The sequence below is a fragment of the Columba livia genome, unplaced genomic scaffold, assembly GCF_036013475.1.
Source record: "Columba livia isolate bColLiv1 breed racing homer unplaced genomic scaffold, bColLiv1.pat.W.v2 Scaffold_102, whole genome shotgun sequence".
NCBI lineage: Eukaryota > Metazoa > Chordata > Aves > Columbiformes > Columbidae > Columba > Columba livia.
The window spans coordinates 6,162-32,133 of record NW_027043007.1 but is presented as its reverse complement, the minus strand read 5'-3'; the positions used below and the strand labels follow the sequence as shown (position 1 = coordinate 32,133).

Sequence of the window (25,972 nt, the reverse complement as noted above, 5' to 3'; positions counted from 1 at the left end):
ATGGGAGGGAAGAATCTGCAGCTTCAAGGTTTGGGGTGCAGGGGTTTGGGGTGCAGGTTACATGATTTCAGGAACTGGGGGTGCAGGAATAAAGGCTGCAGGGTTTGGGGAAAGAATTTGGGGGGGCAGGGTTTTGAAGTGCTGGGTTTTGGGGGGGGAAATTGAAGGTTGCAGAGTGTGGGGTGCAGAGCACTGGAGCAAAGGATTTGGGGGTGCAGGGTTTCAGGGTTCAGGATTTGGAGGTGTAGAGTTTTGGGTTTTGGGGTTGAAGGATTTGAGGATGCAGGGTGGTGGGGGAAGGATTTGGGGGAGAGATTTGAGGTGCAGGGTTTGGGGGTGCAGAGTTTTGGGAGGCAAGGATCTGGGGGTGTAGGATTTGGGGGTTCAGTGTTGAAGGTAGGACAACCTTGGGTTGCAGGGATTTGCAGTGAAAGGTTTGGTAGGGCAGGATTTGGGGTGCAGGATTCTGGGGTGCTGGGTTTTGGGGTACAGGATTTGGTGTTGCAGGGATGAGGTTGAAGGGCCTGGGTTTCCACGACTTTGAGGTGCAGGACTTGGAGGTGCAAGGTTTGGGAGTGAATTCTTTGGGGGTGCAGGGTTTGGGTGTTCAGGACCTGGGGGTGCTGCGTTTGGGGGTGCAGGGTCTGGGGGTGCAGGTTTCAGGGTGTGAGGTTTAGGGGTGCATTATTAGAGGGTGGAAGATTAGGGGGTGCAGGGTTGGGTGGTGAGGATCTGGGGTGCACATTTTGGGCGTTAAGGACATGGGGGTGGAGGACTTGGGCGTTCAGGGATTGGGAGTGCACGGTTTGGGGGGCAGACTGCAAGCTGGGAGGGGCAGAATCTGGGGTGCAGGGTTTAGGATGGAAGGATTTGGGTATGCAGGGTTTGGGGGTTCAGGATTTGGGAGGGCAGCATTAGGGGGTGCAAGATTTTGGTTGTAGGCTTTAGGGGTGCAGAGTTTGGTAGGGCCCAAATTGGGGTTGCAGGATTTGGGGTGCAGGGTTTGGTGCTGCAGGATATTGTGCTGCAGGGTTTTGGGGTGAAGGGTTAATAGGGATGCAGAATCTAGGGTGCAGTGTTTGTGAGTGCAGGGATTGGGGTTCAGCATCTGGGGGTGCCAGATTGGGGTATCAGGGTTTGGGGGTGTAGGCTTTTGGAGGCAGGATCTCGGGGTGCGGGATATGAGGTGTAGGGTTGAAGGGTGACGTTTTTGGGGGACAGAATTTCGAGGTGAAGGGTTTCAGGTACAGGGTTTGCAGTGAAGGTTTTGGGGTGCAGGATCTGGGGTGCAGGATTTTAGGATGCAGGATTTGGGCAGGAATGCTATGTGGGTGCAGGGATTTGGGGGTGCAGGGGTTTTGGGTGAGGGATTTGGGGTTCAGGGTTAGGGGGTGCAGGGTGTTGGGGAAGGATTTGGGGGTGCAGGGTTTGGAGGTGGAGTGTTTCAGGGATCAGGGTTTGGGGGGCAGAATTCTGGGTGCAGGGTTTGGGATTGCAGGATTTGGGGCAGCAAGACTGTGGGTGCAGGGGTTTGGGGTGAAGGGTTGGGTAGGGCAGGATTTGGGGGTTGCAGGATTTGGGGGTGCAGGGTAGGGCAAGGAAGGCTCTGAGGGTGCAGAGTTTGAAGTTTCAGCACTTGGGGGTGCAGGATTTGGGGGTGCAGGATTAATGGGTGCAGGGTGTTTGGGGGAAGGATTTGGGGGTGCAGGGTTTTGAAGTGCAGGGTTTAAAGGGGTGGGATATGGGGTGAACGATTTGGAGTGCACGTTTTCTGGGGGTGCAAGATTTGAGAGTGCAGGGATTTGGGGTGAGGGATTTTGGGGTGCCGGGTTTGGGGGGGAAGGACCTGCGGGTGCAGGGTTTGTAAGTGCCTTGATTTGGGTCAGAATTTGGGGTTGCAGGGTTTGTGGGGCAGGATTTTGGGTGCAGAGGTTTTGGGTGAGGGATTTGGGGTTCAGGGTTCGGGAGTGCAGGGTGGTGGTGAAGGATCTGGCGGGGCAGGGTTTGGGGGTGCAGGGTGTGGTAGGGCATGAATTGGGGGTGCAGGGTTGAGGGTAGGATTTTTGGGTGCAGAGGTTTAGGGTGAAGGGGTTTGGGGGTGCACTGTTGGGGGGCAGAGATTGGGGGGCAGGATGTTAGGGAAGGGATTTCGGGTTGCAAGATTTGGTGTTCCAGGGCTTTTGGGTGAAGGATCTGGGGGTGCAGGGTTTGGGGATGCACTCTTTGGGGGTGCAGGATTTGGGGCTGCAGGGTTTGGAGGTTCAGGAAATGGGGCTGAAGGATTTGGGGGGTGCGGGGTTTTGAAGTGCAGGATTTGGGGGGCAGGATCTGGGGTTGCAGGATTTGGGCCTGAATGCTTTTGGGGTGCAGGGCTTTTGGGGGAGGGATGACAGGATTTAGGGGGCAACAATTGGGGGTGCAGGATCTACGGGCACAGATTTTGGGGTGCAGGGTTGTGGAGAGCAGGAACGGAGGTACAGGGTTGGGGGTGCAGGGTTTGGTGGGGCAGCAATTGGGGGTGCAGGCTGTTGGCGGGAAGGATTTGCTGGTGCAGGTTTTAGGGTAAAGGGTTTTGGGGGGCAGGGTTTCAGGGTGGAGGATTTGGGGGTAGAGGGTTTGGGGGTGCAGGGTGTTGGGGGAAGGATCTGTTGGTTCAAGATCTGGGGGTGCAGGATTTGGGGGTACAGGGTTCGGGGGTGTAGGGTTTGGGCGGCAGGATCTGGGGGTGCAGGATTTAAGGCTGCAGGATTTTGAGGTGAAGGTTTGGGGGTGCAGGACTTGGGTTTCAGGGTTTGGGGTGCATGATTGGAGGGTGCAAGGTTTGGGTGTTCAAGATTTAGGACAGCGGGATTTTGGGTTGCAGGGTTTGAGGGGTGCAGGGTTCTTGGGTGAGGGATTTGGGGTTCAGGGTTAGGGGGTGTAGGGTGTTGGGGAAGGATTTGGGCTTCAGGGTTAGGGGGTGCAGGGTGTTGGGGAAGGATTTGGTGTGCAGGATTTGGGGGTGCAGAGTGTTTGGGAAAGGATCTGGGGATGCAAGATTTAAGAGTGTAGGGTTGAGTGGTGCAGGGCTTTGGGGTGCAGTATTTGGGACTGCAGGTTTTGGGGTGTAGCGTTTGGGGGGCAGGGTGTGGGGGTACAAAGTTTAGGGGACAGGGTTTTGGGGTGCAGGATCTTGGGGTGTACGAGTTTTGGGTGTGGGATTTGAAGGAAAATGATTCGGGGTGCAAGGTTTTGGGGTGCAGGGTTTGGGGGGGACAGGTTTTGCATGTTCAGGAACTGGGGGTGCAGGATTTTGCGCTGAAGGGCTCTGGGGTGCCGGGGTTGGCCTGCAGGGTTTGGGGTGCAGTATTTTGAGGTGCAGGGGTTTGGGTTTCAGGACCTGGGGTGCAGGGTCTTAGGGAACAGGATTTCAGGGGTGCAGGATCTGAGGGGTGACGGCCTTGGGGGCCTTGGGGATGAAGGATTTGGGAGTGCAGGGTTTGGGGGTGCAGATTTGGGGTGCAGTGTTTAGGGGCTGTAGGGTTTTGGAGGGGCAGGACATTGGGGTGCACGATTTAGAGGTGTCGACTTTTGGTCGACTTTTGGATTGGGGGGGCAAGGATTTGGGGGCGCAGTGTTTAGGGGTTCAGGATGTGGGCATGGAGGATTTGGGGTTGCAGGGCTTGGGGGTTCAAGCTTTGGGACTTGAGGATGACAGATTTAGGGGGTAGCGATTGGGGGTGCAGTATCCAGGAGCGCAGATTTTCAGGGTGCAGGGTTGTAGAGAGCAGGAACGGAGGTGCAGGGTAGGGGTGCAGGGTTTGGTGGGGCAGGAATTGGGGGTGCAGGGTGTTGGGGGAAGGATTTTGCTGGTGCAGATTTTAGGGTAAAGGATATTGGGGTGTAGGGTTTCAGGGTGGAGGATTTGGGGGTACAGGGTTCGGGGGTGTAGGGTTTGGGCAGCAGGATCTAGGAGTGCGGGATTTAAGGTTGCAGGATTTGGGGGGTGGAGGGTTTGGGGGACAGAATTTCGAGATGAAGGTTTGGGGGTGCAGGATTTGGGTTTCAGGGTTTGGGGGTGCAAGATTTAAGGGTGCAAGGTTTGGGTGTTCAAGATTTAGGACAGCAGGATCTTGGGGTGCAGGGTTTGAGGGGTGCAGGGTGCTTGGGTGAGGGATTTGGGGTTCATCAGAGTTAGGGGGTGCAGGGATTGGGGTGCAGAGTGTTGGGGAAGGATTTGGGGGTGCAGGGTTTGGAGGTGGAGTGATTCAGGGATCAGGGTTTGGGGGACAGAATTTTGGGTGCAGGGTTTGGGATTGCAGGATTTGGGGCAGCAAGACTGTGGGGTGAGGGGTTTGGGGTGAAGGGTTGGGTAGGGCAGGATTTGGGGTGCAGGTTATTGGAAGGAAGCGAGGAAGGAAGGAAGGAAGGAAGGAAGGAAGGAAGGAAGGAAGGAAGGAAGGAAGGAAGGAAGGAATGATCTGGGGGTGCAGGATTTGGGGATGCACTGTTTGTGGGTGCAGAATTTGGGTTTGTAGGGTTCTGGAATGCCATGTTTAGGGTGCATTTTTTTGGAGGGCATCATTTTGGGGTGCAGGGTTTAGGGAAGGATGATATGGGCGTGCAGGGTTTATGGTAGCAGGATCTTGGGGTGCAGGGATTTGGGGTGGAGGGCTTGGTAGGGTAGGATTTGGGGGTGCAAAGTTTAGGGGGTAGGGTTTGGGTTGCAGGATTTGGGGTGCAGAGTTTTGGGGGTGCAGAGTTATTGGGTGCAGGGTTCTGGGGTGCAGGGTTTGCAAGTCCGGGATATGGGGATGGAGGTTTTGGGGGTGCAGAGTGTGGGGCTGCAGGGTTTGGGGCAGTAGGATCCCAGGGTGCAGAGTTGGGGGGTGCATTGCTTTTTGAGGGATGATTTGGGTTGCAGGGTTTCAGGGTTTAGGATGTGGAGGTGCAGAGTTCTGGGGTGCAGGGTGTTGGGTGCAGGATCTGGGGATGCAGGATGTATAGGTGCCGGGTGTTGGCGGTTTAGGGTAGGAGGATCTTGGGGTGCAGGGCTGAAGGGCTTGGTAGGCAGGATTTGGGGTGCAGGGCTCTAGAAAAAGGGGTGGGACTCAAGGGTTTGGAGGTGCAGGGGTTTGGGGGGCAGGATATAGGGGTGCAGGATTTGAGGGTGCAGGGTTGTACAGTGCAGAGATTTAGGGGTGCAAGATCTGGGCTTGTAAATCTTGGGGTGCAGAGTTGGGGAGGGAGGATTTGGGGCTGCAGGGTTTGAGGGTTTAGGATCTGGAGGTACAGGATTTATGGGTGCAGGGTGTTGGGGTTTAGGTTAGGAGGATCTTGGGGTGCAGGGCTGAAGGGTTTGGTAGGGCTGGATTTGGGGGTGCAAGGCTTCAGGGTGAGGCTTTGGGGGTGTGGGTTTCAAGTCTTTAGGAACTGGGGGGGCAGGATTTTGTGCTGCGGACTTTTGAGTGCAAGTCTGAGGGGCCTTGATTTTGGAGTACATGGTTTGGGGGGGCAGGATTTCGGGTGTAAGGTTTTGGGGTGCAGGATTTGGTGGATCAGGTTTCACACATTAAGGAACTGGGACTGCTGAAGTTGGGGGTGCATGGTTTTGGGGTGCAGGGTTGAAGGGTGCAGGGTTATAGGGGTACAGGTTTTGGGAGGGAAGGATCTGGGGGTGCAGGGTGTAGGGATGAGAATATGGGGGTGCAGGACTAGGGGGTGCAGAACCTTGTTGTTCAGGTGTTCAGGACCTGGGGGTGCCGTGTTTGGGGGTGCAGGGTATTGGGGTGCAGAATCTAGAAAGGCAGGGTTGGGGGTGCAGAGTTTTGGGGAGCAGGGTTTGCTGCTTCATGACGTGGGGATGGAGGAATTGGGGGTGCGAGATTTGGGACTGCAGGATGTTGGGTGCAGGATCCGGGGGTACAAGATTTGGGGTAGCAGGGTTTTGGGGAGCAGGGTTTAGGGGTCAGGCTTTAGGGGGACAGGGTTTGAGGGGCAGGGTTGGGAGGGATGATTTGGGGATGCAGGGTTTAGGGCAGCAGGATCTTGGGGTGAAGGGAGTTGGGTGAAGGGTTGGGTAGGCCAGGATAAGGGGGTGCAGGTTTTTAGGGTGCAACTTGTGGGGGGCAGGATTTGGGGTACAGGGGTTTGGGGGTGCAGAATTTAGGGGTGTTGGGTTTGGGGCCGCAGGTCTTGGGGAGGCATAATTGGGGCTGCAGGGTTTGGGAGTTAAGGGATTAGGGGGTGCAGCTTTTGGGTGTTCAGGACATGGGGGTGCAGGATTTGGGGATGTAGGGTTTGGGGGGACAGGGTCTGGGGTGCTGGAATTGGGGGACGTTCGGGACATGGGTCTGCAGGATTTGGGGGTGCAGAGTTAAGGGTTTTAGGATTTTGGGTGCACGGTTCTGGGGTGCAGGGTTTAGAAGTCAGGTCTAAGAGTGCAGGGTTTGGGGGTGCAGGGTTTGGGGGTGCAGGCTTCAGGAACTGGGGGTGCAAGAATTAAGGGTGCAGGGTTTGTGGGAAGAATTTGGGTTGCAGGGTTTTGGGGTGCAGAGTTTCGGAGTTCAGGATTTGGGGGGGGAAATTGAAGGTTGCAGAGTGTGGGGTGCAGAGCACTGGAGCAAAGGATTTGGTGGTGCATGGTTTCAGGGTTCAGGATTTGGAGGTGGAGAGTTTTGGGGTGCAGGGTTTGGGGTGAACGATTTGAGGGTGCAGGGTGGTGGGGGAAGGATTTGGGGGTGAGAGATTTGAGGTGCAGCATTTGGGGGTGCAGAGTTTTGGGAGGCAAGGATCTGGGGGTGTAGGATTTGGGGGTTCAGTGTTGAGGGTAGCACAGTCTTGGGGTGCAGGGGTTTGCAGTGAAAGGTTTGGTAGGGCAGGATTTGGGGTGCAGGATTCTGGAGTGCTGGGTTTTGGGGTACAGGATTTGGTGTTGCAGGGATGGGGTTGAAGGGCCTGGGTTTCCAGGACTTTGAGGTGCAGGACTTGGAGGTGCAAGGTTGGGGAGTGAATTCTTTGGGGGTGCAGGGTTTGGGTGTTCAGGACCTGGGGGTGTCACGTTTGGGGGTGCAAGGTTTTGGGGTGCACGGTTTGGGTGTTCAGGACCTAGGGGTGCCACATTTAGGGGTGCAAGGTATTGGGGTGCAAGGTTTGGGTGTTCAGGACCTGGGGGTGCCACATTTGGGGGTGCAGGGTTTGGGGAGGTAAATTATGGGGGTCGTGGGTTTAGGAGGGCAGGATTTAAAGGTGCAGGATTTGGGGATGCAGGATTTGCGGGTGTAGGGCTGGGGGTGAAGGGTTGTGGGAAAGAATATTGGGGTGCATGGTTTAGGGGTGCAGGGGCTTGTGGGGAACAATTTGGGTCTGCAGGGTTTTGAAGTGCAGCATTTATGGGGTCAGGATTTGGGGGTGCAAGATTTGGTGGATCAGGATTCTGGGGTGCCGGGTTTTGAGGCGAAGGATTTGGGGGTGCAGGGTTTGGGAAGACAGGATCTCGGGGTGCGGGATTAGGGTGAGGGTTTGGGGTGCAGGTTTCATGTGTTCACGAACTGGGGATGCAGGATTTGGGGGCACAGGGCCTAAGGGGCAGGATTTGGGGTTTGAGGGTTCTGGGGTGCAGGGTTTGGGGGGAAGGCTCTGGGGCTGCGGGGTTTGGGAAGAGTATTTTGGGGTGCAGGATTTTTGGTGCCGTGTTGGTGGCGCAGGTTTGGGGTGATCACTGCTGATCTGCACACACTTGCTCTCTCTGGTATTCACCTTCACTCTTGCTCCTCCATCTCCCCACTGTTCTCTCCAGCTTCTCTCTTTCCGTTTCCACCACACTCCTGACACAGACCCGACCCACTGAGAATGTTCCAGAACACGCTGAGCCAAACCCTGGGGTGACCTTCGGGCTCCATGACAATATGAAAACTGAGTGTGCGACGGCATCCGAGAACCATTCTGGTTGGCAAACGCCTCGAAGATGCTGGAGTCCAAGCACAACCCCCTGGCACTGCCCCACGTCCCTCAGGAGCTCAGGCGGAAACCCCTCCAGGGATGGCGACTCCAGCACTGCCCTGGGCAGCCCGTTCAGTGCCCGACAGCCCTTGCTGGGAGGAACAGTTTCCAGGCTCCAGTCAGAACCTCACCTGGTACCACTGGGGCCGTTTCCTCTCCTCCTGTCGCTCGTTCCCGGGGCAGAGTCACAGAACCCGCTCTCTGGGCACTCTGTGGGGCGGCTCCTGTCCCGGCCGCTCCCCGCACTCCCGCTCTGTCTCTCGCCCGAAGGCTCAGGCGGGAACGGCCGCTGCGTCCCGGCCGGCCAATCGCAGCTCGCCGCCTCGGCCCCGCGCGCCGCCGGCCGTTGGCCCCGCCCCCTCCTCCCCTCAGCCCCTCAGGGAGGAATCTCACAGCGCTAGTGCTGAACCCCGAGTTCCTGGCGCCACTCAAGAGGCTCCAGGGGACACCCCCAAAACGTGATGGACCCCGCCCTGTTGGGCAGAGCGAGAAGACCCGAGACAGCCCCTGCCCTGTCGCTGTCGGGCACACGTAGGGCACCGAAAAGATGACGAGGCTTGGAAGCGACTTCCAGTTCGGCGCCACAGGCATCCTAGGGAAACTATGCAGGCTAAACCTCGGAAAGGTACAGCCACCTAGAAGAACTTAGCTGAAAGAAAAGTCACTAAAAGAGAACCGCTCTAGTTTTTAACTAAACCAGGACACCCCCAAATTGTGTGTTTTGCCCTAAAAAATGGGCCCAAAAATGCTTTTTCCCCCAAAATTGGGTTCCCCGCAAAATTGAGTCTTTCCCCCCAAAAATGGACCTCAAGTATTGGATTTTTTCCCCAAAAATATGTGTTCCCTCCAAAAAATGGGTCTTGTTCCCTCCAGAATGGGTACTACCCCACGAAAATGGGGCTAAAAATGGGTGTTTCATTCCAAAAACGTGTCCAAAAAATGGTGTTTACCCACAATATGGGGCCCAAAAGTTGTTTCCCCCCCCAAAAAAAAAAAATGAGTGCACCAAAAAATGTGTGCACCCTCTGAAAATGGGTCCAAAAATGGGTGTTTCTCCCCAAATATGGCCCTAAAATTGGGGTTTTCCCCAAAAAATGCACTTGTTTCTAATAAAAAGATGTGTTTCCCACCAAATTGGTCCTACCCCACAAAAATGGATCAAGAAATGAGTGTTTCCCCCAAAAAGGTTATAAATTCTTTTTGCAAGATTTGCCAAGGTTGGGCAAAATTACCGATTTTCTTGTCAAGATTTGTAGATTTTGGGGCAAAATTGCAAAGGTTTTGTGCAAGATTTGCAATTGGGAGGGAAAATTAGTATTTTGAGGCAAGATTTGTGCATTTTTTTGTTAAATTACAGATTTATTTGCGAGATTTTGGAAGATTTGCCATTTCTTCTTGGCACAACTGCTCAGTTTTGGGGCATTATTGTGCAGGATCATGAGAGAGGTTCTCCTGCCCCTCCGCTCTGCCCTGGGGAGACCACACCTGGAATATTGTGTCCAGTTGTGGCCCCTCAGTTCCAGCAGGACAGGGAACTGCTGGAGAGAGTCCAGCGCAGCCACCAAGATGCTGAAGGGAGTGGAGCATCTCCCGTGTGAGGAAAGGCTGAGGGAGCTGGGGCTCTGGAGCTGGACAAGAGGAGACTGAGGGGGGACTCATTCCTGGGGATCCGTATGGAAAGGGGGGTGTCACGGAGGCACCCCGAGGTTAGTTTAAGGGACAACAGGGTCCAAAACAACTGTTATTAAACCGGTGAGAAACAGGGTTTTAGCACTCCAAAAGTGACTTGAATACAGGTTCGGATATCAGTTGAGGAAAATTACGAAGGGGCAGCAACTAATACAACAGGCGGTCCACAGAGTGCATGCACGTGGCTTCACCAAAACAATGCCGGAGCCGTCCCTGAGTCCGGGAGGAGTACGCACTTGCCTGAACACGGTGCGGGATTATTTTGAAGAGATACACGTACTCGTAGTGAGTACGGAAAGTGTACACTCGCGACTCTGCGAGGGTAAATTTATAATACACTCGCAATGCTGCGAGGGTTAATACACGTGCAAATGTGCACGGAATATTACACGTGCTTATGTGGAAGCAAGGGAGGAAAATACACCCGCGATTGTGCGAGGAAAGAATTTATACACGTGCTCCTACTGAGTACGGAAAGTTACACGTGCAAATGTGCACGGAAAGTATAAATACACTGGCAATCTTGCGAGGGTTAATTTTACTCACACCCGCGGCGGCAAGGCAAGCGGAGTCTCCATCCCGGGGCGGCTCTCGGCGGCAGCGTCTCGCTCGTGCTCCAAGAGACCCGCGACAATGGGCAGACTCTCGATGAAAGTCCCTTTTTTATAGGCTGATCAGATCTGACTGTGGGCATTCCAGAAGCTTCTTCGCACCCCTACCCTGGCTGTGGGTGCCCCTGAAGCCTCCAAACATCCCACACTGGCCGCGGGTGCCCAGCCCTGGCACCTCGGCGCTCCCTTCTCCTAACGGCCCTGGCCAGGGGCTCTGGGGCCAAACAAAAGAAGGTGTAGCAGAGAGAGGGAGATGTGTCTACTCCTTCCATGATGAAGGAGGGAGGGGGAGAGAGGGGGGTTTGATCCTGCCGCACCCACTATCCTGTCCTGTACCCCACTATACTGCCCCTTCACCCTGCATACCCCCTCCCAACCCCCCTGCACCCCAATGTCCTCCACATGGTGCTGGTGGATGGATCCAGCTCAGCACAGGGTGGGGTGCCCGACTACTCTTCCTGGGTCCCCCCCCAAATCCTGCTGTGAACCGGTAGGTCCCAGTACAGCCCAGCATCACTGTGCCTGCCCAGGGGGTGGCAGCCAGTGGGGGGGTGCCCAGGAGTGGGTGCTGGCAGTTTGGGGGAGCACCCGCCTGGCCCCAGCCCAGGGCAGCGTGTTGGGGTGATCCTGGGTCCCCACACCATGACACCCAGCAGCAGCCACTGCGTGTGTCTCACTGGGCTGTACTTGTCCCCCTGTCCCCTGCAGGGCTGGGGACACACACACATACCCAAGCACCTTGGAGCCCCCACCACCCCCTCCCACGGGCATACCCACCCTGATGCCTTCATCACCCTGAGCATCCTCACCTGCACCCCCTGCTCCTGGACACCAATTTAGGCCCAGCAGCCCCAGAGCTGGGGTGTGTTGTGCTCAGCCCTGTTCTCTGTGCCCACTTCGGGGGTTTCCTGCTTTACCCACCCCACTTTGGTGTTTTATTTTTCCCTGATGGGTGCTGGATGTGCAGTGGGACCTGCTGCTGCCATGGTCCCCCTTTGCTGCCCGGGGTGGGGGTGCTGGGACCACCTGCAGCCCCAGCTCGTCTGCTGTGCTGAGCGCCCCCCAGGTAGAAAGCCTGTGGATTGGGGGGGTGATGACTGGCAAACCAGCCTTCCCCCCACCCCGGGGGCACCCATTCTGCATTTAGATATAGATATATAGAGATAGAGATATATACATAGATATATACATAGATATAGAAATATACATAGATACAGAGATCTATAATTTGATGGAGCCACAAACACATCAGAATTCTTTCCCAGGACAGTCAGGGTGAATGAGAGCTTCTGTAAACAGTGAGACTGCTGCCAGCAGATCGAGGGAGGTCATTGTTCCCCATCCTCAGCACTGCTGAATGAAGCCACTCCTGAAGCACTGCGGCTAGTTCTGGGCTACCCCGTACAAGAGAGACATGGACACAGTAGAGTTCACCAAACCGTCACAACGAAGATGAAGGGCCTGGAGCGTCTGTCCAACGGGGACGGGCTGGGAGAGCTGGGGCTGCTCAGCCTGGAGAAGAGAAGGCTCCCGGGGGATCTCATCAATGTGCATCAATACCTGCAGGGAAGGTGCCAAGAGGATGGAGCCAGGCTCTTTCCAGAGGTGTCCAGTGACAAGACCAGAGGCAATGGGCACGAACTGAAACACAGGAGGTTCCCTCAGAGCATCAGGACACAGTTTGTTACTGCCTGGGTGACCGAGCCCTGGCAGAGGTTGCCCAGGGAGGTTGTGGAGTCGTCACCTTTGGAGATACTCAAAAGGACATGGTCCTGGGCACCCAGCTCCGGGAGTCCCTGACTGAGCAGGGGCTGGACCAGACAACCTCCAGAGGTCCCTCCCACCCTCAACCATTCTGTGGCTGTTGTCTGTGACTGCAGACATCATCAAATGGTGTTTGTCCCCTCTGCTGCTCAGCTTAGAAATCTCTGGAAATCTCTAAAGACACAAATAAGAAGCCGCTTAGATGCTGTTCAAATCAGCCACCTTTCCTTTAGATCTCAGTGAGATCCGCATGCTTAAACCGGGCATTTGTGAACCACTTTCCAAGCTTTCTCTCTTAGACCTTCTTTGCTGAAAGAGATTTCCAGAATGTAGGAAAGGATGTGAACTGTAAGATGCTAGAAACTGTAGAAATGTGAAGAGACCATCTCATCACATCTGTGGCCAGCACAGTGTCATCACAGGAATGATTAAAGATCAGCCTGAGACTACAGAAGAATTGGTAAATGTCATTAGCACCATAAACAGTCGTTTGGGATAGAAACACTTGGTTAGGATACCAGCCTTGCATTTTCTCATCTGGCTCCAAGCTTAAAGCAGAAAGTGGTGTTTCCTACTGTGCTGCAGGGGAGAAGTTTCCATCCTGCTAAAAACCGAGCTCGAGACACCCTTGCCTGGGGATAACATTCCCCACAGATCAAAACACTCAAATGGCAAAACTTCTGTGCAACTGCCACAGAAGGGACCTTCCCACTGTTCTGAAAGCTGGGAGGGGGAGGAGGACACCAGGCAGGAGAAGTGGCCCAGAAGATGTGCATGGAGGGCCAGAGATGGTGGTCAGCCAGCACCAGCGCAATGAGGAGCGGCTCTTGATCATGGGCAAAAAACAGATCAAAACAACCCCATCAAGAGGGCAATCTCCATTTCTGAAAGGGTCCCAAATCCTAAAAGGGCAAACTCAGTGGAAGATGCACACTGGGGTGCTGGAGAAAACACACACCAGAGGTTTTGGTGGTTTCCCGCCCTCTATACGACCTGCTTTGGAAAAGCGGGAGATGGGATTGGACCTGGCAGCTTAAGAGCCCCTTAACATTCTGAAAGGTGAGCTTGAAATGTGCCAGAAGCTGGGCCCGCTGCAGCCACCGGATCTGTCAGGGGTGGAATGGGGGTTCACAGGGCGTCCTTCCTATTGCGGTCTGTTCCAAAAGGGACCACAGGGGCTGGCCAGGCCCTCATTGTTTTACCAAACAGCTCAAGTGTTGCACGAGCGGTTCACTGTTGTATCACCCCTGAGAATATTCACAGTGACAACAGAACACACTTTACGGCTGCAGTGCTGCAAGACTGGGCTCAAGGGGAAGGTATTAAGTGGGTTTTCCATGCACCATATTGCCCCCAAGCCAACAGGATCACTGAGCGGACTAATGGTGTGATTAAAAAGCACACGGGTATCTCGTGACCCAGTTGGGACACACAGCTAAACAAGCTCTACTCATTGTCAGTAATTGCTGGGGGAGCTATGGGAGCCCCCAAATCAAAGCATTTTCCCCCAAGAGACCACCAATAGACAAGGATCCTATAGCAAACAATGGAAAGGATTTTTGGGGTGCTTTCACTACAGGTGCTTCTACGCAAACGTGGAGCGTACCCACGCAACAGCAGCCTGGCATGGCCTGGCCTTGGTGCTTCTCCTGGTGACCGACCCGTGCCCAGGAAGCGGTCAGGAGCCTGCTGAACATCTGTCCCGTGGGACAGGGACTGACCCCACCAACAGCCCACTCTGCTCATGCCCCTTGGCTGGCAGACAGGGCCCTGGCCAGTGAAACACCTCGGCTGAGAGAAGCTTCTAGCACAACTGACCAGAGCTCAGATCCAACCAGGGCACAAATGGAGCCCACCAGAGCCCCCTGTTGCGTTGGTCTGCCTTGCTGTAATGGTTCTGCTGTGGAAGAGCCTCCTTGTGAGATCCAGGGTGTTGCACAAAGAAATATCATTAGGGACTGAGGCACCCCCGGCCTTATTGCTGAGGGATCCTCTGCGTACCCTTGAGAGCCCTCACTTTTTGTGAGTGGGAAGATGCACATTTTCAATCAGCACCCCAGAGTTTTCGGTTCCCTTGCATCTGAATTGGAAACGGAACTCCTAACCGGTGTCCCAATCTGTGTTTTACAATGTTGTGGGAGTGCTGAATAGTTTTGGATAAACCCCATTTCTAGTTTGTTCTCTGCTAAATAGCTCTGGATATAGTGAAGTCTGGAGCTCCTCACCTGCCTAAACTGATTTTTGGGGTGCTTCCACGGCATCTAAATTGGGGTATTGGAGAAACTCGGATGGAGGCAGAGCTGTAATCCTTCCCCTCCCCGCACAAAGTGGGTGGAATAGGAGCGGCTGGGTCCTGGCGTGATGGCAGCAGCCTGCGCTGTCCCGTCTGCAGTTCTGTGCTGTGTTCTGCGTGTCACCCTGTGCACCGTCCTGTGCCTCCGCTTAGAACAAGCGTGGGGCTGCCTAAGTTCTGTCAGCAGCTGGAAAAGGGTACTTCTGAGAGACAATTGGAGATAGAGAGTGCAAAGGTAGGATTGCAAGGAGAACGAGAGCAGATGCGTGCGTGGGAACAAGGGATTGAGGTTGCTCGGGCACAAGCAGGGGAGCCCCTGCCCCCCCTGGCCTGGCCAAGCGTGGAAAGTTGATTTTTGGGTGTGGGTTCCAACGATCGGGACAGAGAAGTCTGGGCAGACCCTGGCAACAGCAGTTGTGCCAAAATGGAGACGCTGGAGGAAGAAAATGTGTGGTTCAAGCAGAGAGGCACCCAGGTCCACAAGGCAGAAAGGCCGAGCCACTGTCTGTGCAGCCCCAGGGACGGTCCCCAGCTTGGTGACTGCAAACCAAGTGTTTGTGCAGCCAGGGAGAAGTGGGGACTGAATCATTGTAAAGGGAGGACGAGACAGGAGGGGGCTGGGGACCCGGAGTGTTCTGAGAAAAGGATTGTCAGCGTTGTGGCGATGAGGAATGATTCGTACAGACGCAGGCAGAGGCGCACAGGCACAGAGTTCTTGTCAGCAGCAAGAGCAGAGCCAGGCAGAGCTGAGCTCTCTTTTATTAACAGTTCTCAGCTGATAGATTTACAGGTGTGGGCTTGGACTGAGAGGACAGAGGAAATGGTTTTGTTCAATAATTGTTATTCTAAACACACCACACTCATACTGTGACTGTTTCCAGTCACGTTCCCGTGCATATCTTGTGGGCGACGTTCTGACCCACTCATTTGCACGCCCAGGCCCAACATTCACACATCATACATATGGGGTGGTTTTCTGGCCCCAGACACCGTTCTCACTGGCCTGGGCCGTCACGTCGTGCACTCATAAAAAACACTTCCGTCCAATCTGCCCAAGGCCCTTTAGCTGGAACCGCACATCCTGCCATTCCCACAAGAGTTATCGACCCTGGACCCTTGGACGGCCCGTGGGACCAGACGGGCGGCCTGGAGCCGGGAAGCAGGGAAGGGTGGAAGGAAGCCCATCGGCGCTTGCAGCCCAGTGTCCCCATGTGGGGACATGGCAGGGGTGAGCCCCAGCCTGGGGAAACCCCTCCCGCTCAGGAGACAGTGGGGTGGGGGCAGCTCCCTGCAGCCCCTGCCCACTGCAGAGCCCCTGGCAGGGCCTGGGGGGCAGGTGTGTGCAGCCCCTGTGTGACACGGTCTGGGGTCACAGTGGGACAGCCGCACGTCACAGTGGTGACAGCCCCCCTTTCCCTCTCGTGACCAGCATCTGCCCCACTCACCCCGGTGAGGCCGAGTCGACTCCAGGCGCTGGGAGCTGCTCTCGCCACCGCTCTGCTCTGGAGTAGCTGCTCTGCAGTGAGGAGGAGAAGGCGGAGAGAGGGAGCACGACAGCACCAAGGAGGGTGAAGGTGGAGGAGGAGAAGGAGGAGGAGGAGAAGGAGGACAAGTAGGAGTAGGAGGAGAAGAAGAAGGAGAAGAAGAAGGAGAGCAGGGAGGAGGAAGAGGAGGCGTTTTGCGAGAAGCAGAAAAGCCATCGTCCAGCCACTCTCTGCAGTTGTTGACCTGAAGCAGGAGTGGAACTAAGATGGCAGGACGCCTCTTCTTGCAGCCTCACCTGGCTCCAACCATCCAGAAGCTGGAGCGTTATGGTAAGGCCTTCAGGCCCAATTTCACGAGTGTGGCCGGGTCCAGGACATCTCTGACGTCAGGCATGGAAACCCGAGGACTGTTGGGGTGGCTGCTCAGGAGTGGTGACTGCGAGGAGGGACCTATTGACCATCCCGAAGGGCTGAGGGGCTGACGCGGCAGCCAGGGCTCCCGGTTCCCTTCCTGACGTGGCCCCTGCCTTCCTGGGGCAGCCCAGGCAGAAGCCCCTGACCCCGAAGGGCTGCCCTTGCCTGGCGCTGGGCATTGCCCACCCTGAGCTCCTGTCTGAATAGAGGAGCTGAAGGTGCTCGTGGGCCGCGTGGGCTCTGTGTGTTCAGAGCTGTGACCCGGCCAAACTGGCCCCTGCTGGGGAGACACCAGGGCCTGCCCTGAGCCTCCGAGAGCCGCGTGGAGCACAGCCCGTGCCCCCGCGGGCACGGCAAAGCACTGCCGGCTTCCCGGCTGCTGCCGCAGAGCATGACGGGTCTTTCCCTTGTTCTTCCAGAGTTCGCTAAGATTTGGGCCAGCGCATCGTCTCACCTCAGCCTGCAGCTGGCTCTCCACCAGGTGGGCCTCACCTCCTCCTCCCCCTCACATCCCGACGAACGCTGATCGAGTCCTGACAGCCCTTTGCCATCGAGTGCAGTTGTTCTTCCTCTCCTTGGAAGGCGGGAGCAACGCCCCAGCAGACACTGCAATGCACACAGTGCGATGGACACCTCCTCTGTCCATTCAGATGTACAAGAAGGTCCCCCCGTCAGAGTTGCATGGGAAAGCCTGGAAGCCTGGGACACATCTGGACTTATTCCAAGTGTGGGAACCCCCTGCCTTCCATGTGATTGAGCCAGAGGATGTTTTTCAGCTTTCCCTCGCCTATTTGGTTCTCCGTGGCTGAAGCGGGGAGAGAGGGAAAAGCGCAGGCCCTGTTTGTCTTCTGCCCAGGTTTCCAAAGAGCCCATCTTGCTCCTTTGTACCTCAGGCCAGGGCAGGGCACTGAGCACCATCAGCACCTCTGACAAGTCACCCGCCTGTCCCTCCAAGACTTCTTCCCTTCCGCCATCTCCTCTGTTTCAGGCTGTCCGCATTCCCGGAATCGGGACTTTTGCGGTTGTCACAAAGCGAGTAGCCCTCAGTGAGCAGGATCTGGTGATGGTGGAGAGACCCGTGTTTCAACTTGAACAGGCTGTTGCGCAGGACCATGAGCTCCGCTGCGGCTGCATAGACATTCCTGGTAAGCAGAGCGAAAGCGGCGCTGGCCCTTGAGCCCAGCTCCCTCAGCCTCCTTGCAAGGGGAAAAGCAGGGGAAACCCAGGGGGGAAAGATGGTTCCTTCCAAAACCCAGTGACCGCAACACCTGCGCCTTCTAGTCACTCCTGCCTTTGGGGCAGCTGTTGTGGGACCCCGGGCAGCACCAAGAGCTTGGTCTGTGTTTGGGGTGCGTTTCTCTCTAACGACAGACAGCACCGCGTGTGGGCTCCAATGGGCTGGCAGCCTCCAGCTTGCCCTGGGACCTGGCGCCCATCTCCCCCACTTGTCCCGCAGTCACGGCTCTTCTTCCCGCCAAGTGCCTCAGGCTCTTTGTTTCCCTTTCTGTATCAGAGGAGCCACAGCGCTCTGCTCCGCACCTCACTGTCCACTTTAAGAGGAAGGGACAAGCCGAGCGTCTCCTCAGAGGCGCTGGCCCGGCCAGACAGCCCAGGACCAAAGTGTTGCCGAGGGCCTGGAAGCTGCAGAGCTTTGACTGCAGCCTGCCCAGCAGGTCTGCAAGTTCCCGTGTTCCTCTTCTCTTGTCTTTCAGGCCGTCAAGATGTTGAGCAACTGCCGTTTGCTCAGATAGCCTCAGAGAACGCTGTCTCTGAGGGCACCGTGCAGCTTTACATGAAAAGGACCACGCACCTTTTCCATGCCTGCCTAGAGAACAGGGAGAACGTTGCCATCATCTGGAGGGACGTGGGCATGCTGATTGTCCAGGGAAAAGACATAAAAATGAGATTTTACTTAGACTTTCTGGAAAGGCTGAATGGCAGTGGCAAGATGCTGCAAGCTCTTCTCGAGGTAGGATTTTCACTTTCCCAGCGCCACTCCTGCTGCTTCTGAAATGCTTTCTGGGGGCTGCTTTCCCCTGGCCGGCCGTGCCTTGCTCAGCCCCCGGGGCTCCTCGAGCTCTAGAGCACAGCAGGCTCCCTGCAGAGCACCTCCCTGGCGTGCAATGGCCCGGCTTCGCAAGAGCCACCCCCAGAGGAGCTGCACTTTGTGACAAAAGGCCGGCGTTGAGGGTGGGGAGCGCTGTGTGCCCCACTCTGGGGGCCGGGAGCAGAGGCACAGGCAGAGCAAGGCTTGCTGAGCCCAGAGCCCTTGGGCTGCTCTGGCTCTTTGCTGGCGCTGGGCTGAGGCGGAGCGAGCAGCCGGCCCTTCCCAGCGTCCGCTCCTCCCGCCATCCGTCTCTGTCCTCGTTGCAGATGCCGGAGATGAGGGACTCGGTCATCTCGCGCCATGACACCGCTGCTTCCCAGACCTCTTCTGGACGGGTTATGGTCCTGCCGTGGTATGTTTGCTCCTGCAAGCCCTTGGCTGAGCAACCAAGCGGCTTCTCAGCTCCTGCTTGGGAGGGCAGCCCTGCCCGGCGCTGGGAACTGTACTCGTGACGGCACTGGGGACCGAGCGTCTCAGAAGCCTTGTTGGCCCAGAACTCTGTGTTGCTCTTGTTCAGTTTGACTTCACGTGGAGGGACGTGGGACAGTGACACAGCCTGTGCGTGTGTCCTACTGCGGACCTAGAGACGCGTTTAGCCAACGTTTTCCACCAGGGTTCTCCTGCTCCTTTTCTCTCCTGTTTGTGAGAGACTGCTCTTAGCTACAGAGGCATTAATCTGCGAGGCTCTGCAAGGAACTTGGACGGCAGGGTTAGAATTCAAAGGGTGCTGGAAAATCCCAGCACTACATAATAGTCTGCTCTCCATGTGCACAGTGAGCGGAATCATTTCCCCAGAAGCAGCAAGGGGGTTTTGTGGCAGGACGACCATTCTCATGGGCAGGACAGACAAACACGGGCACAGGCTGACGGGGCCTCACCTGCCCCTCGGGAACTGGAGTTTCTGCTCCAGCGCTGCGGGTTGGGCCGCCTTGGGAAACAACGCGGTGTCCTTCCTTCAGCCTGGTGCCTTCTTGCTCTTCAGGTACCAACTTGAGACCGTGCCTAAAATGCCAGTGCTGATAGACCTGCCGGGACGTGTGCCGAGAAGAGGTGATGGCAGTGGAAAGAAAGGTTGGGTACCAGCGGGTTGCTGGCGGGGGCTGCAGGGTTTCCTTCTGCGGCGTCTGGAGGGGATCAGAACTGAGGTTACCCCAGGGGGCCTGGAAGAGGGAGAGGCTCCTCCTGTGCCTCTCTGGACCCATCATGGTAAAGCTCCGGCGCCCCATCGTGGGACAAGGTCTCAGGACAGCCCTGCAGCACAAAGGGCTGCTGGGACTGCTGGAGGACACCTTCCCAGTGGCCTCCGCTCCCTGCTTGTGCTGCAAACAGTGCCAAGCTCTAAGCCTGCTTCTCTCCATCATGTGCTCAGATGTCTCAGAAGCAATGCCTGTGGAGTGAACCTGCTCCAGCAGCAAATGTGTGTGCACGGGACCGGTGCAGCAGTCCCAGAGCTGGGTTCCCTTGAGCAAAATGATTCCCCTCCCCAGAATGACCCCTGGAGACCACCGGCTGTGCCAGGGAACCCCCCGTTTCAGCACAAGGAGGAGAGAAAGCCACCCAGACAGCTTTCCCCCGGGAATAACGGTGCACTGTAGGCACGAGGAGCTGGACAAAAAGCCAGTGTCAGAACATGCCCAAGACCTGCCAGGAAACATGGCTTTCCTCCCAAGGGATGAAAAGGACCACCTTCCCCAGTGTTAGCACAGCCCTGAGCAGACCCGCACGTCACTCTCCTTGGAACTGGCACACAACTGGCACCCGGTTCCCAGAACAAGACCGAGATGCTGTTCTGAAGAATCGTCTCCTTTCCCGTTTCCAGAGGATGTTGCCGAGAAGCGCCTCCTTCGTCGAGCAAGGCTTTCTCCAAATCGGTTACCTGCACTGCCTGTGAAGCCGGAGCAGGGTCAGAAAGCTGAGGGGAGTGAGCCTCGCGCCAGGTGAGACACTTGCATCAATGGGGGAGGGTGACCCCTGCTCCGGTCTCTGTGGGAGCGAGATGTTTCTCCCGGACACACTCCAAGTGCACTCACCCCGTGTCCCACTAACTGATGGTTTCTCGGGCATGGCAAGTGTCTCGTAGCTTCTTGGCAGACCCCGCAGGCAGCACTATTTCTTTCTCTGCTCCCGATGTGCAGATCTGTTGAGTCCCCAACCGCAAATGCTCATTCCGGGAGCAGGAGGCCATTGTGGCTTTCCCTTCAGACTGAAATGAGCCCGACCTTTCTGTTTGCTGAGAACAGTGTTCTGCGGTTGGTTACTGCAGAGGATTGCCCTGAGTGACCAGGAGCCTCTTCTACGCTGACGCCTGTCTTAAGGGGAGCTGGGGGGCAGGACGGCTTTTCTCGTGGGGCCGTGTCCTCCTCCCTTTGACACTGCGTCCCCAGCGCCCAACCTGCCCGCACAGCCCGTGAGCGCTCTGTGTTTCGGACCCAGGAGCAGACTGCAGTGCGCTGACCTGGAGGGCGTAGCGCTATCTCCGGGCACAGGACCCCGTTCCTCTGGGTGCTCCAGCAAGAGAGGGCCGAGACCCGGGCATCCTGAGTTGTAGGGGGGCCGTTGGGCACATCTGGCAGCTTGGGGTCTTCTCCGTGTCTGGGCACTTGATGACGAGGAGGCGAGTAGAGCGCGTTCTGCTGCAGCAGCAGCAGCTGTGCCACTTGGAAGCACAAGGTGCAGAACCTGCTCCTCCTGCACTCCTGCAGGACACCCTGTTGTGTCTTTGCAGGCAGCTACCAGCTGTCCAGAGGAGCTGCTTGAAGGAAAAGGAGGAGAAAGGAAAGCTGCCGCCTCTGGTCGGACCCGGAACAGTGGACTTCATTGCCAGAGCCATGGAGAGGAGAGAAAAGAGAGAAAAGGTACCCGACACGGGACGCTGCAGGAGCGCGTCGTGCTGTAGAGCAGCGTTGCTCCACGCACGGCAGTGCTCACAAGATTCTTCACTGGGTGTTCATGGGACCACTGACCAGTTGCTTTGGTGTTTACTTGAGGAGAAGCGGGTCACTGTCATTGGAGAATATACTTGTCACTTCCAGTAGCCTGGAAACACACGCAGAGCCCTCACTTGGGGCGGTTTCTGTCGGCCGGGTGACTGCAGGGCTTGTCTGGGCTCGCCAGCTGCCGGCTGGTTTGTAGCCCGCTGGTGGCTGATCTCCCTGGGCATTCCAGACGGGCTCTTCGGTGGAGCCTGCAGGAACCTGGGAGCAAAGCAGCGTGGACAGCAAGGCAGAAGAGAAGGGAGGGAAGGGAGGAAAACAGCTCAGCCGTGGCAGGACAGACTAATGCTGCCTGCTGTTGCATTTTGTTTGACCTCCAGAAGAAACGGGAGAAGAAGAAGAAGAAGAAAGAGGAGCAGCTTCCACCATATATCCGGAAATTCCTGGAAGAAGAGGAAAAGAAGAAAAAAGAGGCGGCGGCAGCGGAAAAAAGGAAACAGCACTCAGCCGGAGCAATGAAAGCAAAGGCCGAGGCAGAAAAGGAGACACCCAGTGTGACAGGAAAGGGAGAACAACCAAAGGAGATGCAGAGGATCCAGGTACTTGGGATTCCTGCAGGCAAAGAGCACTTTCTCCCGCGGGGCGGCTGAGAGTGCAAAGTACCTCTAGCAGCCCAGCCGTCACAGCAGCGTTGCTGCAGCAGAGCCGGGCGGGTGATGCTGCCCTTCCTGAGCAAGAGCGGGGACAGGGAGTTGCAGTGAAACCCTGGTGACACTCAGAGGTCACCCCAGGGGCCTGCTGAGCTCCTTCTCCCGGTTCTCCCCGTCCCGTGTGGTCCAGCCAGAAGTGTTCTGGGGTCTGCGTGCTGGGAAGCAGCACCGTCCGGGTGCGGGGCTGTTGTATGAGAGTCCCCTCCTGTGCAGGAATCCAGCTCCTCCGAGTGCTCCTCAGACAGCTCCCCGAGCAGCGTGGAGTCAGACGAGTCCAGCTGTGACCAGCTGGAGATCAGGACGATTATGGAGAACTGGGAAGATGCCGGAGAAGAGCCCCCCACAGTCCCTGAGGACAACAGCGTCCCCCCTAAGCGGTACGAGCGAGCCCGCTGCAGCCGAGCCCTGGGGCGGTGGGGGGTGAGCCGGTGGTGGTGGGTACAGGGAGCCAAGCCCTGAGCCACGGGGCCGCACAGGGCGCCCGGGGATTTCTGCAGCCACGGGAACGGGCTGGGTGAGACCCGACGGCAGGGGCCAGAGAGGGGCTTGAAACCCCTCCTGCCTCCAGGGGGCTGTGGGGCAGAACGGGGCCACGTAGGTGTGGGGTGGGTGCGGGAAGAGGCAGGACGGTCCCAGCTGCAGGGTCAGGGAGACTTTGTCCTTGCTGTTGCAGGAGCCTTTCCCCACGGACAGACCGGGCCCTGCGGGAGGTGGTGACCTGCATCCTGGGGCAGGTGGCCCGCAAGAGAAGAGGGGAGAGGGATGAGCAGCTGGATCTGCAGGACAAGCTCCAGTGGTAAATCTCTCCGGACACGGGCAGTGCTTCCTCTCCCGCAGTCCCTTCCTCCTGCTGCCCGCAGCCCCGCGGGAGAGAGCCGCTTCTCCTGGCACCGGCCTCTCGGCAGAGCCGCTTCTGCGGCCGCGGCTGGCGCCCAGCTGGGAGCCCGGCTGGAGCGCGCTCTGCTGTGCTCACACCTCCTCCTCCCGCTGTGTGTCTGCAGCGAGCTGGCAGTGCTGCGGTGGGAACGGTCGGGGAAAGAGGCAGGCAGCAGCCAACGCCTGCGGGAAGCTGCACCCCAGGCTGCACCCCCTGCCAGGCCAGGGGAGAGGAGGGCAGGACCGGTACGTCCCAAAGGCTTGATGTGGTGGTGTTGGTCATGGCAACGGCGCAGCGGTGCTGCCAGGCTGGTCTGGGATAGCAAGCAGCCGGGCTGCTTTCAGCCCCGCGCTCCCTTGGCTCAGGGCTCACTGCAGAAAGGCTCTGCAGTCAGGACCGTGAGCAAAGCAGGGCTGATGGAGAGGCCGAGAAGAAGGGGCAGGAGGGAGGGGGGGCGCTAGAATCCCCCCAGCCCCTGCCAGGGACACCAGCACTGCCTGCTGCTGCATTGCCGTGGCCCTGCAGGCGCAGCCCCGCGAGTGCACGGAGGAGGGAAGACGCAAGCTCTGGGACTCCTTGCGCAGCAAGATAGAGCAGAAGCGCAGCAGCGGCACCGCCAAAGGCCTGGAGAAAAGAGCCAGAGCTACGGGAGGCCCAGGTACCGCAGGCCGTGAAAAGCAGCTGGGAAAAGAGCGTTCCCAGTGGAGTCTTTGCCTTTTGGAGTGCCCGCCTCTGAAAAAGTGAGCGTGGGCAGCTTCAGGCCAGAGCTGGGCAAAGAGGGTGTTTTCCTGACAGCCCTGGGGGCACGGAGAGCAGCAGGGCGGGACTGCATCCCGGGGACCTGGACCTGCTCTCTCCAGACAGAAGCAGATCCCACGCCATGTGTGCTGGCCAGACTTGTTGCTCTGCACCTCTGTGCATACAAGACTACCGAGCTTTGTATTCAACTCCGCAGCTCTGGAGAGCACATCTGCTCCACGTCGGCCGGTGCCAGGAGACCGTCTCGGGCGCTGAGGCTCCCGAGAGAGGCGTCCAGCAAGAGCCTCCTGCGGCGTGACGAGCGCCAGCGCCGGCCAGCCAGGCTGCTAACACCAGCTCTTGCCCCTGATCAGTAAAGCCCCACCTGCAAACCGCTGGGTCTGACACTGTGGGTGTTTCCTTGGTGGCTGTGGAAGCTGCGCTGGGCAGTGGGTGAGCGCTGGTGGGGCAGGGAAAGGCCTGCAGGGAAGAGGGCTGGAGCTTCAGCCCTGCTCCAAGGGCAGCCCTCCCCAAGGCTCTGCTGGACCGGCTCGGCTGCGGCCCCGCTCTTGGTGCCCCTGCACCCCGTGTCCCTGGCACTGAGCCTGCCGCAGCTGCACATCCTGACAGGAGCGGGGAGGAGGAGGAGGAGGAGGAGGACGAGGCTGGGCAGCCAGGGGAGCCGAGCTGCAGGGGAACATGCGGGGGCTCGTCCAGCCAGGGCACTGCGGGGCGCCCAGGCCAGCGCTGTCAGGGGCACCCAGAGCTGTGCAGGAACCACCGTGTGCCACGGGGACAGTGACAGCCCAGGCAGGAGCCGTGCCTGGGGACAGGAGAGCCATGGGGGGCAGTTGGGTAGCCGCACTCTGCCAAAGCTCGGCTGGGGCTCCGAGCCTTCTGTTGGACAGCCCCTGGTAGGAAAGGCAGGCTGGGGCTGAGGTGGGATGGCCAGGCAGGCTTCAGCCGGGAGGTGAAGGATGGGGTTCCGCTGCTCCACGCGCGGGGCTGATCTCAAGTCTTGCTCAGTCGCTCTCTTCCAGCTCACTGCTGGTTTTCTGCATTAACGATTCAGCCTGTCCCTTGGTATAAGGATATTAGGATCCCACCCTGGATCGGCCGAGGGACAATTTTGGCGAGCGTGGCCTCAGCCCCGGGTCCTGGCCCCAGCACACAAAGGGGCTGAGGCCGCATGGCCTGCTGAGGTGTGTCCTGGCCCTGAGCAGGCACCACTGCTCAACACTTGGCAACACCGGCCTCCTGCTGGATGGGGCTTCGTTTCCCTCTTCGCCCTCAGCGGTTCTGCACGTGAGAAGCTGGAGGATGTGACTGAAATACATCTTTGATGGGAAACCGGGGGTTATGGATTGCATAACTAAAGTAAATTTGCTAATCACACCAAGGGCCTTGTCACCCCTTCCCACCCCCCCAGGGTCCTCAGTGCCCCCTCCCGCTGAAATGGAGAAATAACAGCAGAGTCAATGATCCTGTGAAGCGGCATTCTTTATTTTACCAGCGCACTACGGTCACAGCCGTGTCCCTGGGCTGGCGGACAGGGCCCCTGGCCAGTGAAAGCCCTCAGGTGAGAGAAGCTTCTAGTCCGTCCCCACAACTGACCAGAGCTCAGAAGGAGAAGAGACGGAGGAGGAGAAGGTGAAGGAGGAAGAGGAGGAGAGCAGAGAGGAGGAAGAGGAGGCGTTTTGCAGAAGCCCCTGACCCCGAAGGGCTGCCCTTGCCTGGCGCTGGGCATTGCCCACCCTGAGCTCCTGTCTGAATAGAGGAGCTGAAGGTGCTCGTGGGCCGCGTGTTCTCTGTGTGTTCAGAGCTGTGACCCGGCCAAACTGGCCCCTGCTGGGGAGACACCAGGGCCTGCCCTGAGCCTCCGAGAGCCGCGTGGAGCACAGCCCGTGCCCCCGCGGGCACGGCAAAGCACTGCCGGCTTCCCGGCTGCTGCCGCAGAGCATGATGGGTCTTTCCCTTGTTCTTCCAGAGTTCGCTAAGATTTGGGCCAGCGCATCGTCTCACCTCAGCCTGCAGCTGGCTCTCCACCAGGTGGGCCTCACCTCCTCCTCCCCCTCACATCCCGACGAACGCTGATCGAGTCCTGACAGCCCTTTGCCATCGAGTGCACTTGTTCTTCCTCTCCTTGGAAAGCCGGAGCAACGCCCCAGCACCACATTCCTTCCCTCTCCCTCCCTCCCTTCCCAAACCCTGCACCCCAAAATCCTGTCCTACCCAACCCTTCACCCCAATGTCATGCTTCCCTAAACCCTGCACCCCAAAATCCTGTCCTACCCAACCCTTCACCCCAATGTCATGCTTCCCTCAACCCTGCACCCCCAAATCCTGAACCCCCAAACTCAGCCCTACCAAAC

At 57.5% G+C, this 25,972-nt stretch overlaps 1 protein-coding gene and 1 long non-coding RNA gene across 3 annotated transcripts in view; both read left to right on the top strand.

The window, feature by feature from the left end:
• Window positions 1-9,351, top strand: part of LOC135577580 (uncharacterized) — a 35,121-nt gene extending 25,770 nt beyond the window's left edge. Inside the window, exon 2 of the long non-coding RNA XR_010469316.1 lies at window positions 7,778-9,351. This is a non-coding gene — a long non-coding RNA (uncharacterized LOC135577580). The remainder of the gene's footprint in view (window positions 1-7,777) is intronic.
• A 6,225-nt stretch (window positions 9,352-15,576) lies between these two features.
• On the top strand, window positions 15,577-25,287 carry LOC110356222 (coiled-coil domain-containing protein 81-like). 2 transcript variants are annotated; one of them, XM_065047716.1, is made up of 14 exons: window positions 15,577-16,151; window positions 16,655-16,716; window positions 17,224-17,380; window positions 17,948-18,204; window positions 18,609-18,694; window positions 19,325-19,392; window positions 20,162-20,279; window positions 21,068-21,197; window positions 21,656-21,874; window positions 22,199-22,362; window positions 22,659-22,781; window positions 22,987-23,107; window positions 23,388-23,520; window positions 23,818-25,287. In XM_065047716.1, the coding sequence occupies exons 1-14, from the start codon at window positions 16,088-16,090 to the stop codon at window positions 23,874-23,876; spliced, it is 1,761 nt and encodes a 586-aa protein (XP_064903788.1). In that variant the 5' UTR covers window positions 15,577-16,087; the 3' UTR covers window positions 23,877-25,287. The 2 variants fall into 2 exon arrangements, with proteins under 2 accessions (XP_064903788.1, XP_064903787.1); XM_065047715.1 differs by having other exon boundaries at window positions 19,325-19,413.
• Window positions 25,288-25,972: the final 685 nt, after the last annotated feature.

Excerpts from the sequence above, each read along its gene's own strand:
- LOC110356222 (XM_065047715.1), top strand. The coding sequence starts at position 16,088 with ATGGCAGGACGCCTCTTCTTGCAGCCTCACCTGGCTCCAACCATCCAG. Across the intron at positions 18,205-18,608 it reads TGCTGCAAGCTCTTCTCGAG|ATGCCGGAGATGAGGGACTC; the intron begins GTAGGATTTTCA and ends TCCTCGTTGCAG. Across the intron at positions 21,875-22,198 it reads AGGAGATGCAGAGGATCCAG|GAATCCAGCTCCTCCGAGTG; the intron begins GTACTTGGGATT and ends CCTCCTGTGCAG.